Source organism: Agelaius phoeniceus, chromosome 1 (genome assembly GCF_051311805.1).
Source record: "Agelaius phoeniceus isolate bAgePho1 chromosome 1, bAgePho1.hap1, whole genome shotgun sequence".
Taxonomy (NCBI): Eukaryota; Metazoa; Chordata; class Aves; order Passeriformes; family Icteridae; genus Agelaius; species Agelaius phoeniceus.
In genome coordinates this window covers 23,158,859-23,177,810 of record NC_135265.1, presented here as the reverse complement: position 1 = coordinate 23,177,810, position 18,952 = coordinate 23,158,859, and the positions used below count along the sequence as shown (strand labels likewise).

At 37.9% G+C, this 18,952-nt stretch overlaps 1 protein-coding gene across 8 annotated transcripts in view; it reads right to left on the bottom strand.

Moving 5' to 3' along the window:
- CDK14 (cyclin dependent kinase 14) overlaps positions 1 to 18,952 on the bottom strand; it is a 448,028-nt gene that overhangs the window by 314,719 nt on the left and 114,357 nt on the right. For all 8 annotated transcript variants that reach the window (XM_077174724.1, XM_077174723.1, XM_054640757.2 and 5 more), the window contains one exon: positions 129 to 223. In XM_077174724.1, coding sequence (XP_077030839.1) covers positions 129 to 223 — 95 coding nt within the window. The remainder of the gene's footprint in view (positions 1 to 128; positions 224 to 18,952) is intronic.

Here is an 18,952-nt window from a genome sequence, read left to right as displayed (position 1 = left end):
CAGCCATCACTCTCCTGAATAAAGGGCTATTTTGGCCTAATTCATAGATCACTGATGGTAAAGAGAGCACTTCCATAAAATTCAATACACTCTGGACCATATCTAGAACATACAGTCACTTTACTCACCACATATTCAAACACAAGTGTCAAGGTCTCCTTGGTGTGAATGATGTCATGAAGCAGCACAATGTTTGCATGTTTCAATCCTTTCAAAAGAGAAGCTGAAAAGCAAAACATAAATGTTATCTTAAAGAGTATCCAGGTATTTTATATTGATTTGCCCTCCTTTTTTAGTGACTTAAATGAGCTTCATAACCTGACAACCAGTAGTTGTACTTTAGTATCTTCTATGTTCATGAGTTTCACACATCCAGTTTTTGAAGATCACACCTTCCCATTCAATGCTATTTTTCTCCACCTTGCTGGTCAAACTCAGCCTCACTCTGAGGCCAAAATGAGATGGAGCAAGAGATTCTTCCTTTATGCAACCTCCTCTAAGTGAATCACTCATGTCAGAGCAACCAGACACCAAGAGCACTCCTACACTCAAAGGTTTTTTTTCCTCTCAGACAAATTCCAGCATGTCTTTTCAAAGCATAATCTTTCCTATCCAACACAACAGAGTTGCTGTCTAAATTAAGTGCAGTGTCTATCCTAAGAAAAGAGTTTTTAATATTCCTTTCTCTCAAATATAACAGATATAATGAATCATTTGTATTAGCCCCTGAGAATAAAGACATTGTACTTTCTCACTATATTTTTTAAAGGTACTAGCTCATGTTTTCAGAAAAGACAAAGATTTATCTAGTGAACTTTCAGGTAATCTCCTTCACTAATTTTTTTTACAACCTAATACATATTTAATGTTCATTCCATATTACATATTTAATGTTCCACTAGATGTGGCATATTTTAGCAATATATGCTGACAAGCCATGTGTTGTTACCAACGTCGTTCTGTTGTCGGTGCCTTGTCATCTCATGCATACATCTGAGCAGGACTATCAGTCACCCTAGCAAGTAAATAATAGATACAAAGACATGCAAATGAGTGGCACATTTCTAAACTGAATAATGTGGAACTTTCTTCTCTCACCCTTCTACTTTTGTCAAAGAAAAAAAATGAAAGGCCAAATGTGTGTCTCAATCCTTTACTCTGCTGAAAGGAAACTCCAGTGCTTCCACAGCACTGTTACCCCTTGCTGTCCTATTCAGGGTTTTCTATCAGGCTGAGGTAACTCCAGGGGGCATCTGGCTTTGAATTAAGATAAGTACATATCATCTCTCATTCTGGTCTTTAGGAGATCAATCTGACAAGTTAATCACTCTAGGAAGCAACACAAAAGCAACATGGCATCTGGCTGCATCAGTGTTCCTCCACAAGCATCCTTAGCATCAAACTCTGGGATTCATCCTACGCAGAAGGCAGACAGCAAAGGGGAAAATACCACAAAGCTGCTTCAAAGTGAGTATCATCACAGACATGATGAAGACAGGACTGTAAACCTGCAAGGAAGCTCTATGACCAAGAATGAGGCAACCCTACAACCTGAATGAAGAGGTGAAAAGAAAAATTTCAAAAGAGTTTGCTTTAGCCTGCACTCCAAAGCTCATGCTATTTAGAGAGCCAGCACAGAGGAGTCTTTCCTGTGCTCTGATTTTGTTGCCACTGAGCTGTAAAACAGCTACTGTAATTATAAATAAGAATTTTAGACATTTGATCAGTGCATGTCTAGAAACTGTTAATATCCTACAAATTAAATAGAGGCCTTTTTCAGAAAAGAAGAGCTGTGAGCAATTTCCAAGGGATGCCCATCTTAGAACTTGGACAACTTGGAACTAAAGCTCAGAGAGAGTTGGATATGTTGGGTTTTTTTTAAAGACAATGATGAGAAATTGCTACTGAAAAAAGTATGGATACACAAAAAAGAAAGAACAACTTTCTCTTTCTTCTAAGAGAAACAAGAACTTGTAACCTGGGGAAACCATAAGAAGATTTCACCCAAAGTAACTGAGGTTTTCACCAGCTCTTTCCTCAAACTTTATTGAACAACCACACATTCACAGACACTGTGAAAAAAAACTTCCTCCTAGCAGAGCCTGTGTCAAACTCTAATAGTATTTATGGCCTCTGTCAGCTTTTGCTGTTCAGATCATCACCTGAGGCCTTTAATTCCTCTGGTTGGCCATTACTTTGTTGCTAGAATCTCTATAAGTGTCATTAAAGCTTAAACAGCACATTGAAAGCAGCTTACCTCAAGGTCTTTGCAAATACTGTCTTTTCCCTTCAGTCCCCTCCCCCACTCTTATTTATCTTCTCAAATATCCAGTTCTCCCCTTTTACAGCCTCAGTAATCAGCATCTGCCATATATTACAAATTTCACCTGCAGGGTGAAATTTGTGTCTTCTCTATTAGTCCAAGTGAAATACAGTAGGTAATATAGCACAGAGAGCAAAATCATCTTAATTGCATGAATTTTACACTGCAGAAATAACCAATTACACTATGAATTGATATTGTGAGAAAACAAATATAACTGGTGAAAGTAAGAGAATTACCCTACATGTTCTTCTATCAGGACTTACCATTAAGAAGATTGCCTGTCTTGTGAAAACACTGCTTTTTTTCTTTAAAAAAAAAAAGAGGGTGGGAGGGAAATTAAAAAGAGAAAAAAAAAAAGGGAACAGAGAGGAAATTAAAGAGAGGAAAAAAAAGTTGTATGAAACAGGTAAGCTGTTTCTTCTTCCACAGACTACTTTAAAAACAAAATGAAATATGAACCATAATATGGAGGTTTTTTCCAGAAAAACAGCTTTTCAGCTGTTTTGACCTCTACACCTCCTCTTTTGGGCAAGTTTTTACAGGAAGGGGATAGAACTTTGGATGAACTTCACTAATTCAAAGACAAAACCCAGAAATCCACATCCAAAAGAATAAAAAAGAGTCCAGAGAATCTGTCAGCATCACTTGAGACAAGGCTGACTTTACCTTTGAAGCTGCCAATGCAGCTGCTACTGGAGCTCAGTAAGAAGTCAGGTACTGCTGTGCCTGGTGTTACTTCTAGAACAAAATAATTCTGTCAGAGAAGGCCATCTCCACCCAGTGATTATTACCCATGGTCTTCACACAGAGTTGTTTTCTTCTAAGATAAAAGGACTAAAGTGTTGTTGAAAAAACATTGCAACACCTCACAAAAGTGGAACCAATGTACTAGTACTCACTGTACTCTTAACATGAATTTTTAATAACAAAATTATACAATAGTGCTTCAAAAGTACTGGCATTCTTTTTTTACCCTTGGTATGAAATGTAAGATAAACAGATGGCAGCACTTTTAATTAACTTCTCCAAAGAGTTCTGAGGAGGAACAGCAGCAAGGAATGTTAAAATTCATTTTTAAAACACTTTGGACAAAGTATTATATGGGTTTGAATGGCCAGGTGCTTTTTCTGTCACCTGTGTTTGCACAGTCCCACACAGGCAATTCTAATAGTAAAACCCAGGGAAGGCGAATTGTTGACATACTTCAACAATTAACAACATCCCAGATGATGATTTCTGTGACTTTTACACAAGCTCATGATATGAGTTGCTAAATGTACCAACACTCCACACTTTCCATCAAGGGCTAATAACCATATTTGCATACTTAAAGGAAACACATTGCATTTGCTTGAATAACCATCACAGGCTTCGCTTCCAACAAGGGAATGCTCTCATCTATTATGAGCTCCTGGCAAGCTGCCATATCGCTTGTGCTGGTCAAGGAGGTTTTTGCTGTTCCCAGATGAGCTGGATTCTAAAGTACACTCACTCCACGAGCAAGGCAAGCCAGATGGACTGCAGCCAAGTCTTACCCAAAACCTGAGCAGCATCAGTAAATCAGTGCTTCGCTCCCTGCGGGGTTTACAGCATCAGCTCAAGCCTGACACTCCATTTAACAAAGCCTTGTGACTTTTAGATCAGCCTCGGCTTGGGAGTGTTTTGAAAAAGGCTATTCCCATATCTCATAAAGTAATATTTCACAGCTGTTTGATAAATTCAACAAAAGTCACTATTACTATTGACTCCCAGGTCACATGGAAGAACTTTTCACTAGCAAAGATAGTAGCTGTGGACCTGGTAAGTACATTAAGCTCAAACATTAATAATGCTCCTTTGATCATCCATTCAGTCTTTCAATTCCTGAGTATCATTTTATTCTATCTTTGTGAAAAATCACAAATCTCCACTGTGGCTTTAGACAGAAGAGTCACCCATGATTTTCAAACTGGCTGATATTTCAGTGACCTGGAAGCTTTTCTTAGCAGCAGCAGAACTCAGCCTCATGCTGCTCATATGCACCATAACGTACAAGTGCTGATGATACTCTCTCATATTTCCACATTTTCAACATTTTTCTAAAAAACATAGCTATAAAAATACCTGCTTTCCTCAGTAGCTGGGGTGTCCTCTGGGATTACCATGCACCAATGCTAACTATTGCTCATGATGCTACTCACATGCAGTGCTCACCCTTTCTCACTGCCACTCCAGAAAGATTTCTCTCATCAGGAGACTTTTGAAGACTGCACACCATGGAAGCTTGCGCTTCTCTAATGCTGTTAAAGCAACCGTGCATCTTTGCTGCCCTGTTGGATTTCTGACACGCCAAAGAACACATATTCTAGTCAGTAACACAAATCTGTGAAAGCAAGTAAGCTGCTGTGCTTCAGAGCCAAACAACTTATCTTTAAAATTCTGCAGCTTGTCACACTCTGCAGACACAACGGTGCTCTCTGTCAGAGTGCCAACTTCCTTGCATACACAGTTGGGATCAGCCTCTGAGCTCTCCTGGAAAGGCATCCTTAGTGAGAGAACATTCATGGGGTTTTTTTTAATAATCATGTTTTCTGAACAAACACACTCAAATGTGTCTCACTGCCTGCACAAACTACAGTTCTGCTTCTTTCCCAGCAACTTATTTTCAATCTATACATCTTTGATAGCAATTTTTAAAATTTGGCCTGAGAGCACAAAGTCCCATATACTTCTCATCCACTTCCCACACAGCAGGGTTTTCTGTGTGCAAAATGTTACTTAGAATTCTACCACAGAGACAGGAATTCAGCACTCTGTTGGTTTTGCAGCAATAAATATGCAGTAATTTCCTCCTCAGAAATGCAGTCCCCAAATCTACACTTTGCTGTTTTCCAGTTCACCCATCTGAAATGATTTACTATGAGCAAATAGCTTTGCTTCCCTAGCAAAAGCAAAATTAAACTCAGTGAAAACTGTACATCCTGGGTAAGACCACACTGACCAGAAACTTCCCATCTTCTCACCACAGGACATATTCTGCAGAATTATTATTATTTATAGCACATATGTAATCCCAAGTAATTGATTTTAGAGCTGCATATCTATAAACATACAGAATTGATCAGCTTCCATTCTGATCTTAGTGGACACAATGCAATAAAGATAGGTAGGTCACTCTTCAGCTTGGAAAACTTTTTAGGAGGAAGTTTCATAACAAATTGCAAAAGAATTTGTGAGCTACAGAAAGAAAAAAAAAGCAGAACAGAAAACTTTAGATGGGTTGTTACATGAGCTTAGCTCAATTGCCTTCTTTACAGCTAATTCCACTCTCATAAAAGTCTCCTCTAGATCTAATGAATAGTCCTCATTCTAGTTTTTTATTAAGTCAAAAAAATGACAGTCTTCACATGCTTGCAAGTACTTGGTAGTCCTTCAACTGTAGGTTGCTTTGCTGGAGGGACTACATGGATCAAATTAGCTTCATGTACCTCCTCAGCTTCAATTCAGGCTTTCATGAGAGATTTGAAATTTTAACAAATATTTTTTTGTTTGTGAAATTTATTCTTGCTGCTCCTGCTTGAAAGTGTAGTATGCTATTAGAGGAGAAATACAGAAAAAGGGGGTGTGTAGCAATGCATAGGTACCATCAAAGGTTCTTTTTGTTACAGCTGTAATCCCCTAAGCAAAAGGCAAGTCACAAACCTGCTAAAATCTCTTTGCCTATTGAACTGGAATAAAACACTGGAAGGACTGATCAAATAAGCTCTGAAAAGTACTACAATATATTATTCTAACAGTTATAGAGAAGACTGCTGCCATATGAAATGAATGTCTCTTTCATTACATTCTAGATATAAATACATGCATTGTGTATTGTTCCCAGTGCTCTTCCAACACAAGTGCAGATGGAGGTTAAAAATAATGAGACATCATCCTATTAAAGCCAGACTCTTTTGGAAAGCAATTACAATATGCTACTCCTATCTTGTAGCAGCCAGTCATATTTTGCCTTCCCTATCCATTTCAGTATTCAAGAGGAAGAAACTGTGTAACCCAAAAATATGCAGTGCTTACAGAAAACAACTCTATAATGCAGGTAGCCTGTGAAAGCAGGAACATTTCTATTACTTTTTGATGCACACATAGCATGACCAGGAATAATAACACAATCTGTTTAGAAAATCATCCCTGACTGGTTTTAGCCCTGTTATTGTGATGAATTTCAGACACTGTCTTCACATAAATAGCTATCTACCTTAGGATTACTTAGGAAGTTTCCAACATAAATAGTTCCTCCCATCTCTCAAGAACAGGCTTTAGTAACAACTTCTGTAACCCACAGAATAACTTTCCCTTTGGGAAAAAACCCAAGGTCCTCAACCCAGTGTTTTGGACTAGAGATTAAAAATTTGGGAAGAGGCATTTAAAATAGAAATACACACTTTGCCATCTCTGTGAAACTACTCTAAATTTGGTTAAGTTAAAACTTTGGAAAGCTTTTGTCTCTTTGGGTCAGCCTGACTGTCAGCAGTGCGAAAGGAAGGAGGAATATCTGAAAGGGGAGATGGCAGGAGGGGCTGTGATCCACAGTGGAAGCTAGGACAGCTGGGTAAGGAGAAAAAAAAGCCACAGCACAAATGAACATCCTTCACAGGTGGAAAAATGCAGGAAGTGGAAAGAGCACATAGACAAGACAGAAAAGGGACAGGATGCAGAGCACAAAGTGAGCAAACATGTTTTGGGGGAAGTACACAAGGGCCTGCAGACACTAGGACAGACCCTCCACTGAGGTCCATACAAGAACCCAAGATTCCCACTGCTTTCAGCAGGAATCACTGAAAGCATCTGGCAGTTTTCCTCATTCTCCTGCAATTTCAGCCTACAGAGAGAAGCACCCTTCAAAGTAGCAGTTAACATTTCAGTTCAAGCAGGATGTGTTCATATGAGAGCTAGAAAATATATTGAAACATTGGAGTGAGATGCAACACCAGAAATATAAGAGATATTTCCACTTGTTTTTCAAACACTTGGAACATTACTTACACAAAAATCCAAATTAAAATAAACAATGCTAGGCCAAGTGCTCAAAACAGAGATGGACTACAATTACAGGGGCTGTGACAATGCAAACTCTATTCCTGATGCCACTACCATGAGACAAGCCAGAGTTTCAGTTCACAGCTGCTTCAAATCTATCTATCTCACACTTCGACAACCTGCAAATTCACAGCCCAACTTCTCCTGCAGTGGCCAACTTGTGTACTTGTACCCATTAACTGTTCCCAGGTCTTTAATTTTGTGTTACAGGTGGAATAAATACAGTGGAAGGACCTTGCCCATTCATGAGAGAAGGTGAAAACTCTATGAGGTCTAAGTCAGAAGAAAATCAGCCTGATCTTTACCCTTACCTTACCACTGACTAAGCATAACTTTAAGTCGCTCAAGCTGATAATATTACCATGTTCCTCATTTTCTGAACATTTCCACTTTTGGTCTTCATTCACACTTCCCAGAACAGCAGAGTGCATACAATTATTACAGAACCCCAAGCAACACTGTACACTGATATTACCCAGCATTATGCAAGTACTTTGAAAGTCATCTCAAAATCATCATTTAAAAGGGCTCTTTGCAAGTGGGGTGCTGTCAAGATGAACAAATATTTAAGTAGTCAGAGTAGAGTGACAAGTGTTCTGGAAATTTTTAAAACCATCTGTGTTTTAGTAATGCACAGTAGGTGCCTATAGCTAGAGCCACCCATCAAGAACATTAAATTAAATTAATCGATCATCATCTGACACAGGCAGAGATCACACAGCAGGAGCAAACATGGTGCTGTTGTGTAATTAAGGAAAGAGCAGTAGAAGAAGAGAGACCAAATTAAGTTTTCTCAGATAAACTTAATTCTGACAACTTCTAAATGATTGACTTTGCAATCATAATAAAGATCCTCTGCTGTAAATGGTATATCTGCAATATTAGTATTACATTGTCCAAATGAGGGAGTAAATAACCAAGTACCAGCACTGAACCTCACGCTCTGCTGAAGTCAATGAGCATTTTGTTACTCACTTTTACCAATGCATCAATATGACAAGAAATCACTTAACCTTATGTACCTGCAATGAATATTTTTTTTTTGTACACAGAAGACAGAAAAGCATCACAGGAAATAATTAAATTGCATTGACACAAAACTCAGTTGCCTACCAGCATGCTTGAGCCACTACTTACAAATGAGGAATTCTACAGAAAAGCTATTTTAGAAAAAAATTACTTTTGCTCTATTTCTCAGTGGGCCATTTCCTTCAGAAAAAAAAAAAAACTGCACAAAAAGCAGACTCATTTGTCAGCACACACTTCAGGCGGCAGGAAAAAAAGGCTTGTGGCATATGTCTTGCTATTTTTCAAAAAGGGAGCGAGACAGGAGTCTTTAAAAGATCATGTCAATTTTCTTCTTCTGGGTGGGTGAGGCTCAACATGCCTCTTTGCCCATAAGTGGAAAATAAAGCTGGAATGCTCATAGCATTGCTGTGTCTCTTGTGGAATGGTTTAGATGTTAGAAAAAGGCAGACTCTGTAGAAAGCTAGCAAACAACTCTTTTTACAACTATTTTAGTAAACGAAATCAATCACAGTGAAACTAAGGCATACTGCTCTGTAACTGAAAAGAGAAAAAATATGGAGTATATATCTAAGAAAAGAACAAAAATGTCATAATGAAGCAAATTAAATGCAGTTACTGTGTAACTTGCCCTAAAAAGCAATTCAAAACAATGAACTATTAGCTCTGAAGCATCATTAGAATGAATGATATATGAATAATATCTAGAACATTTTAAAAACATGTTTAAGGACAGGAAATAACCTTAATGCAGACTAGATCTCTTTGATGTCTTTTATAAGATTTGTAATTTATTTTTCTTTCCCATCTAAAGATATGCTAAGCATGCAGACTACAAAATGGCAATATTCCCACAAGTAACTTGTAAACTAATTTCTACCATGAAAGAAGCAATAGTGATGAAGCAAGTTTGCAGACACTATAGCAGCAAAACCTAGTGAAGGTTAAATTCTTTTCCAGACTAAATTAGTTGAAAGCTTATATTGGCAATGGACAGCCATGCTCTACCATGGCCAAAAAAGCCCTTTGGTGCCAACACTGCTGGATATCTACTGTGCAAGCACATAATCTGAAAATACATTCTAAGTGGTTTTTTCCATATGTGAAGGCCCTATCAATTCACAAGGGGCAGATATACGTTCCTCCTTCTGCGTTTGCCCTGTGGTCTCTAGGTATTGCCTTGGTTCTCACCCCATCACTGAATTGTCATTTACTCTTGCAGTTCATAGTACCCATCAACAGTGTCAGTTGAATTCAAAGTGCAAGCAATGGAAAGGAAACAGAAAAATTTGGAGTCCTAGGATTTTTGCTTTATTCACCTCAGAATGTAACTATATCCAAATCAGTATGACTTCAAACTTTGCAAATTTACATTTAAATGACAGTGAGACCTGTTATTATCACGGCACTCTCTAGAGCAGCATGTGCTTATTGAAAGGTTGGGGACATTGTTCAACTTGGAAATATGTGCTATACAGAACAAAAATTTTCATTCAAGCAAAAGATAGCAAGTCCTGTATGTTTCTTTAAAAAGCAGCTGGCCCTCATAGAGAGCCAGAGAGGTGCCAGAACAGAAAAGATGAGCTGAAGGAATGTCTCAGCTTCATGGAGTTGACAGCCATAGCTGACAGTGACAGGGTGCAAAAGTTAAGTGATGCTCAGAGGAGACCTAGTTGAGGTAAGGTAGTGATTTCTATCCTCCTACTTTTGCTAAAAACATACCCATAATTTTCAAGTACAGATTCAAAATTACCTGTGCAGATGCATGACATAGATCAAACTATGGATCTAAATCATACGGGAAGCCATTCTGAGCAATGACATAATTAAAGCACACCTAAGAAATGTGAGAAAACATATTAAAAGGATCTTTGAACATAACCCATTAACACCACAGGTGGTAAGAATTTTTTTTTTAACGGACAACTCAACAGCTTGTCTGTCTACTACATACAGATTTAAAACATCCAGCCCTCTTGAAAATATACTCAGTTCTTCCATCCTGTTGTGTCATTCATCAATTATAATTACAGCAATTTACCGTTTGCTTTTCCAGATAAAATTCTTTTTATAGAATCATAGTAATTAACAATGACAGTAGCAAAATTGATAGCCCTGCTTCTTAAAGTACCCATTCCTCTAAAATGACACTACTGCCTTAACAGACTTTAAACAAATGTTCTCATCTTTTTCCAATTTATGTCTAACAGTGTTTGTTCCAGTCAAAACAGGTCAGCTCTTTTCCAAGAGAGAACTAGAGAACAAATATGCTTTTTAATGTTGCTGTCCTTTTTTTCAAACAGTTCTCTGAACTCATTCACTGAAAGGGGGCCTTCAAAAGTAAGACTTCAGATGAAGGAAATGCTTTTTCTAGTTTCCATGAAAATTTGTCCAATTTCTCAAAGTTTACATCTAGTCAATGGAAAATTGTACTTTAAAGCTGCACTTAGCAGCTAAAATATCCCAGAGAATCCATCCTCCATTTCTGAGCCAAGAACTCTGGAGTACAACACCAGTCATAGATAAGAGAGTGTCATCAGGAGAACAATTCTAACAGTTTCCCCAAAATCTCAATCACAAACCTGATTTTGGCTGAATGCATCCCCAAGTCCTGTGCTCCACTTCTGCTCCCCCCTCGTCAACCCTGCTAATGAACAAACGGTGGGAAATGCTAACCCTGTCTAGTTAGATTTCCCATTCTCCATGCCACAGGCTCCTGACTGAGGCCAGTCAAAGTCATCAACCTTTCCCTTCTTGCTACTGTTGTTTTCTACCCTGGTGCTGCTTTGAATGACCCTAAATCTGCATTCTTCCAAGCTCACTGGCATAGTTGGTGTAATCCTCACACCAACATTTATTCCTAACCTCCATTTCTCCTAGTTCTCCTCCATAACGCTGCCCAGGTATGGACAGTGCCAAGCATTCAGTGGGGCAGTCTTCTCCAGGATATCAGAGCATGTCAGAAAGGGAAACAAGAAGGCTAGAGGGAATACAGAAGGGAAAAGGGGACAAAAATGCATGGATAATGCATGTAGAGTTTGTAACTCTGTCAATATGAGAAAAAGAAATCCAAAACCAAAGCTAAATGCAAAACAGAAGGTTTACACCTGTGCAATGAAAATTGCTACATAAAAAGCCAGTTCCACAAAGGGACTTTCATAGGCTCAGGACAAGCTAACAAGCCAAAATCCAAGAGCTTAAATCCTGGTTCATCATCCAGCATAGTACATAAGCCTAGAGATACAGACAATTCTTTAGTTGTCTCTTTAAATCTTTCTTGCTTATTGTTATAGCTAAACAAAAAAGTGACTTGCTAAGCAAACACAAGAGGCAAGAAGGTTCTTGTTCCTGAAGAGAAATGGAACAGAAAACAACTAGGGCACCTTAAGCAGCAGGACTTAGAAGAAGCAAGACAACATGCCTAAATTGTATTTCTCTATAACTTCCATTTTCAATTGGAAAGACAAAGCTAATAAAATACTAACAGATTGAGTGGCTGAATCAATAAGTACAGCAGAAACTCTTCCTGATAAGCTCCTTTTTACTTGCAGAAATGAAGCAAGAAGAAACAAACTTCAGCTGTTAATTTGATTTGACCAAGCACAAACTGGGCTAGACCACTCAGTGAATGATTATGTTGCCAGTATGGGACCTGAACACCACAAAACTACTGGATATAACCTCCTTATCAATGTAGCACTATCACATGGTCAAAGATGAAACGCTATCATCTCACCAACTGATCCCAAACAAACTTGCCCAACACAAACAAAACACGCTTCAGTGCAAGGCAAGCGCACTGAAGTTTTAAGTTCAGCGTAGGCAACAATTTCACACACATAAAACCAGGAATATGGCAAAGCCATAATTGCTTTGAAGTAGTTTCTGAACTTCTGAAAGCCTTAGGAACTTTTTTTTTCCTCTAAAGGATCCTTTTCCAAGCAACTCTTGAAGATAGCTGATCTGCAACAGTATTTTGAGATACTGCAAAAGGGCGAACACATTCTTAGTTTCTTCAACTGAAGTGAGAACATCTTAGTATTCTGGAAAACACAGCCCAAGCACTGTAGAGTGCTTGAAGCTCTTTACTAGCAAGTTGCTGCCTCATCACCTCATGCCAAGTAAATCAAAGAATGACTTAAAGCCACCAGATGTTTATCGGCCAAGTTTTCTCCCAAACAAACACACTCTGACCTAAAAAAGGTCACAGGAATTACAGAAGCAAGCCTATTACCCATAGGCACCAGTGAATCTTTTTCCTCCTTCAGCATGGCTAGTTAGTGTACATGTTATATGAGACATTCTGCAACAGTAAACTTTACCTCTAAGGGAAACTGTTAAATAAGGAATACTAAATCCTTGTTCCAACACATGCCAGAAAGCTTTGGCTAAAAATCAAGAATTGGTTGCATTGAAAACTCTAAGAGCACACTCCAGTTCAGACACTGATATTAAAAGAGTGGCAGACAAAGTGCTAACATTCACAAGGCTAAACATTCTCTCTAAATTCACAACATGGTTCAATATTTCAAATAGCACCAGCCTTATGAAAGCAGAACAGAAATATTCCCCAAAAAAAAAAAAAAAAAGGAAATATCAGTCAATGAAGCAGGCACAGGAACTTTACTCATTTATTTCTAATTAGGGATCAGCACCCCAGTGATGACAGATCACAGACTCTGTGAGGTCCATCAAAATGCCTCTCCCCCCGCTGGCTTGGAAACTTCTATATGGCAGCCTGATAATATTTGAAACAAACTGACAAGATCTCCACACAAAAACAAACCTGGTCTGAGGCAGGAAAACACATTCCTCTCCCAGAGTTCTCTGACCACAATAAACTATACCTAAAATATTAAGAACCATTTACCTGAGAAGAAACCACAGTTGCATATCCATATCATGAAGGTATCTTTGATGTTAATTATACAATGAGTGCTGCACATGATAGGAACAGCAGTATCTTTGTCATTAAGGGGTGTGTGATTATCTGCAGGTATTTTCCTGACATTTTGTTGGGCTTTAACAAGTGCTGCTAAAAAAACCTTGTCCTTGTATATAGTTCGGCTTTCATTTCACTTGAGAAGATTTTATAAACTTGTTTACATAATTCTCACAGATGTAGATTCATAACTGTCAATGATTTTACAAGGTTAATGGCCTCTATAATTAAAACAAATGAATGAGAAACTCAACTTTAAATTTATGCGTTCAGTCAACCAGAAAAACAGCAAACTCTGCAAAGAAAATGGGTGTATGAACCAGCCTAAACTCACCTTTTGCTGACTGCTCCAAAGCAATGTACAGAAAAGGAGATATTTCTATTAATGATGCACTTAGACTCTGGAGTATTTTGAAACCTACAATTCTAGGAACCGTGATTAATGGAATTTCTAGTCTAGTTTCCAGATCTAGATGCATCTGAGACATACTTTTACTCCAGAGGTTAACAAACAGCAAACAAAGAAAGCAGAATAAAACTTTGTACTGTATGATACTGAAGGCTCAAAAATGCAGATTCTCTTTTCAGGAGCATACCTATCATGGAAGATAGTTTAAATTTACTTTAAACCTCACTACTTTCTTTTATTTTTTTATTTGGACCTCTAGCTTTTAATTAGTAAATTTTTTAGTAAATGAATTGAATCCATATAATGCCTCCAAAAATTTTATATTGAATTAATTGACATACATTAGCAAGAAGAAGCCTAGATCACATCATACTCTTTTTTAAGGTTAAATAATCTGAAGCTGTAATAACTATAACCAAATTTCTTTGTGGAACTAAAACTTCTGCCATCCAAATTCCACTTAAGAGCTTGATTCAACAGTAACAACACATCAGAAATTCAGTCTAGAAAAAATTAAAGGGATAAAATCTCCTGATATTTAAGGGGTTTTTTTAAGGTTCAAAGGTTTCCTATTGCCTCAGAGAGGTTAGAAGTTGCTTTGTGCTCTTGAACTGTGATCAGGAGTTATTCATGTGTAATTGAATGTGACATTCTTGTCCACAGCCATAAAAATGGATGAAAAACATGAATGCAAGGGCTGATGGCAAGATGGGACTATTATTAAAGCAATTCATAAGCATCTTGGACTGCTGGCAGAAACCTGACAGAAAGGTGGTAAAGTCTTGAACACAGTTTCCACAGATATATTCTTTTATAGGTTATTTAGTTTGATCTCCTTAGCACAAGAAGCCATTTCCAAGCTCGTACAATTTTTACTGAGCATATCTTTAGAAAGACATCCATTGTCTTGTAACAACCCAGCAGCATAAGTGCCCCAAACTTCATTCCCATTTGGAAGAGGAGGAAGTCCATCTAATCCTTACACTGATAACTTAAGCAAAGCCTGCTTCATCAGACTTTTAATGGAGACTATACATTGCTCCAAAACTTATTCTTTGGCTTTTATATAGATTTGTACTAATTTGTGCAAGCAAGACTGAGAGACAGCAGCATTCAGACACACATCAATGCAATCACTTGAATTTTGTTTGTGAGCCACAGCTACAACCCTTAGCTTCTCCACTGGCATGCAAAATAAAGCATTTTTGATTATGCAAATAGTTCTCTGTTTTGTGAATAGGGCCTCAAGTGATTCAAATGCTAATTCTGTTAGAAACCTTGATGCAAAGCCAGTATTTCAACCATGTCAGCTTTATAACCAAGACTTTCTGAGAAACACGTAATTGCAAATTGAAAAATACCTTTTAGAATCAGAAATACATAAAGTAACCTTGAGAAGTTGGAAAGTTTTTACAGCTCTCTGTCAATGGCCCTGAAACCTGCTGGATTTTGCTTTGAGTTAGATGCCCCTTCAGGAACTGGCAGTTCCCTAGCAGAGGCAGTGTAGGCACTGCTACACTGAGAAAACCAGATACAAAACAACAAAAGCAAATTTTTATCTTGTCCAGAGAATAGCGTGTTATATAGTTGGAGTTTACATCTTCTTGTTTTCTTAATAAAACTTTCACACAATCCAGTGAATGCCTGCATGAAAATGTTCTTGCCATTATTAAACATATTTTTGAGACCTCAGAGCACACAAAAGAGCAAGCATGCATCCTTGATTTCAGAGAAATAGGGGGAAAGGGAAGTGAGTGAGAATGTGTACATGAAATGTGTAAAAAGCTTTTCCTTTTAGTTTGCAAGAAGTTTTGATTTGCTTTTCTTCCCCCGATTAGTTGCATTTAATGTACTACAGTACTTTGTCCTCTCAATTCTAGGAGATATGAGGGAAGGGAGAATGTTTTCAGATGGAAACCAGCCACACTGGCACTGCCATCAGCCTGTGTGCAAAGCTACCTTGATGGGACATTCCTACCACCCTCTTGACCTCCTTCATTGCTCTGCTCAGGAAAACCAGCTGATAAATAAGGCTAAGTAAAACCTGTGGATCTAATTACCTGTACATTAAGGTAATTAGCTGTACAACTAAGGCCTTAGCTGTACAACTAAGACAGGCTTCAAAAAAACTAACCTGCAGTTTAAGTTGCCTATAGAGAAAAAAAAAAAAGGGGTGCTAAGAAACTTCCACATGAAGTCCAAGGCAAAAAGTTAAATAATATAAAATATCTGTCATTGATGGTGCCAGTTTAGAGCATCTTCTCAAGGAAAAACCCAGAGGACAGAATCCTTATTTGCATTAAGCCTCTCCTAACACCCCAAAGTTACCGTCAAAGAAAACTGGTCTATACCACTTCAGCACTGATTAAGGGAACTCTGAAACATGCACCACAAAACACACACTACAAACAAGATAGATCAGAACAGGTATAAATCACTGGGTTTAGCACACATAAAATATCCTTATTTACAAGGCTTCCTCCATTCATTTTGTTTTAAGTTCACTTTTTTTTTCCAGTTGGCTCCAGGTAAATCTGCTGCCAGCAGAGAAGCTGTGGAAGTTTGTGAGAAGTGGCTCAGACCTCAAAAACTCAGAAATACACATCTCCAGACTCTACAGCTGAATATCCCATAGTGATGACTTTTAGACTCCACTGTCATGGTTTATATTTTAGTAAATGGGTCAGAGGTGGAAGGTCACACATCCTATTACCAGTCTCTGAACCATGCAGTTCCCCTCCATCTCAGCAGAAAAATGCGACACATTATCAGCTTCTTTTTAATATTGCTTACTCGGGGGGAACATTCTGAAGTAAAATAATGTGGATATGCATTTTCATTGCTTTGAAGAGGACAGTAGAAGTCAAGTTCTAATATTGAAATGCTGCTCTTTTCATATTGATTATAAAGCCTGGAAGCAGTAACTCCACCCATGCTGGAAGAAGAGACCCCATTATGAAGCCTGTATTCCAGTTCTGTATAATTCCTGAAAGAATCTCCCACCTTTTCCAGCAAAAACTGAAAAACTGAACTGAAATATTTGCAACACAATCTCCAGGCTATGGAAAAATACAAAAGAGAGAAAAAACAGCGCTGTCTCCCAAAGGAATGGTCTCACCAAGACAACTGTGCCTACAGCATCTGACAGCAGGTAGACCAAAGATAAAAAGGAGCCTGTGTAGAAACAGAAAAGAAGGAATATATTTTGTCTCACATATATAACTTTAAAATAAGATGTATTTGCTACCAATTTTTTCACTGTTCTGATTATAACTGACCTTCTCCTTCCTATGAGAAAGATATTAGCGCTTCTTAATGACTACAGTGGTTGCTGCCATATTTCATGCCAGTACAAAGATGTAAGCTGCTGAAAATATTTCTCATCTATTTCAAAGTTTAGAAACAATTCATGCTTAAAATTTTCAGCAAATTACTGTGAATTATACATAGCATTTTACCACACTGGGATTTTTTACTTCCCTGTATACATGACATGTTTAAGGAAGAATTGAATCATTACCACAAAAGATGGGAATAAAAAGCAGCAAAACAAGATGCTGCAGTAGCCTCACCCTCTCAGGCTGCCAATCTTCTCAACTACCAAGTCTCTACTTATGTCATGGCCCCATCATTTGAAAATAAGTGTCATTTTCCCTTTGATATAGGAGTGATTTGTTAGATATTAAAACAGAAGAGTGGTTTGTATCTGTACAGACTAAAGGTGCTTAATTTTATAAATAAGTTAAAAATTTGAAATATACTAGTGGATTTTTCTCGAAGGAAGTAAAAGTACTTATTGTGCTGTGGACAAAAGCATTGAAAAACACATTGTTGTGGATCCAGCAGAAGCACATGCTCATCTGCATTGCTACATTCATGTCTGAAGAACCAAGACAATGTTTAAATTATTCATACACATGAAGAGAATTAGGATCATTCATTCATGAACTTTCTGTGTTAGAAATACACAAAACTGTTCTGATGATGTTTATGAAAGATGACTGAACTCAGTAGCAAGATGATGGCATGTCTCAGACATGACTTCTGATGAAGATGGATGACTTTGACAGGAAACATTTTACTTTATCCAGAGCTGGGTGCATGACCAATTCACATTACACATTCTTTGGGTTGATCAAAGACAGTATGTGACCCTTCACAGGGGATTTTGCTCTTTGGGGGACAGGGTTAATTGTTTTTCTAAGTCTTAAAAACATACGGGAACACACATATGCACCCATACACGTCTTTCTATAAATGTTGTGGTGTATCTCCTTCAAGGGGGAGAGCTGTAACACATGGAAACCAGAGAACCTTCTAAAGTCCTTATTTTGTACTTCACCCAAAGTTGAAACTAATTCTGCTGAGATACCACAGTCATCTACTAGCTTTACATGTTACAAAGACCATGGATAAAACTGAAGCTGACTAAACTGGTTTGAACACTGAGTTGTCACCTTGCTTTGGTATATTTGAAATCCAGGACACAGCAGTGGAAAAACACCCATAGAGATCTTGACAAAGACAAATGTCTTTGTGCATATTTGAACTCACCACTTTAATCATAAGGCTAAATGATATTGTTGTCTAGATTATCCTTTTTGCAAATGGGAGATACAACAAAGAAAAACAATTAGAAGAACTAGCTAGGTTCAGGAGACATTTCTTTGCCTCAACATCAGAGATATCAAATTTTTATTTCATCAGGTGGCCATGGAAGGTACTGGCACTTGCGTAGGTGCCTGAGGATCTCCAAAGCAGTTTCAGTTGAGACATGCCATCACTTGCTAGCACCTCCACTCATATTAAGAAGCTGATTTCTGTACTACCAATTCCATCTGCTCCAACTGGGATATGGTCACAAGGTAAAAACTAATGTTACTTGGAGAAGGATTAATTTAGCTCTACTTTTTTGCTGGCAGAATGTGCTCTAAGAGGACATTAAATTTGCATACAGCATAAAAAGGCAGATTCTCAACAACTTCAATTCAAACAAGAAAGCGATGAGGGCTATATAAGGTTCTGTATGACTTATAGATGCATATTATCATTATATATGAAGGATTAGCCAGCCTTTTGTATCCTCCAAATTCTGTGATTCATGTGCTTTCTACTCTTCTTGTCATACTATCAGGGACAACAAGAGCAGCAGACCAGAATCTACAAGGCAACA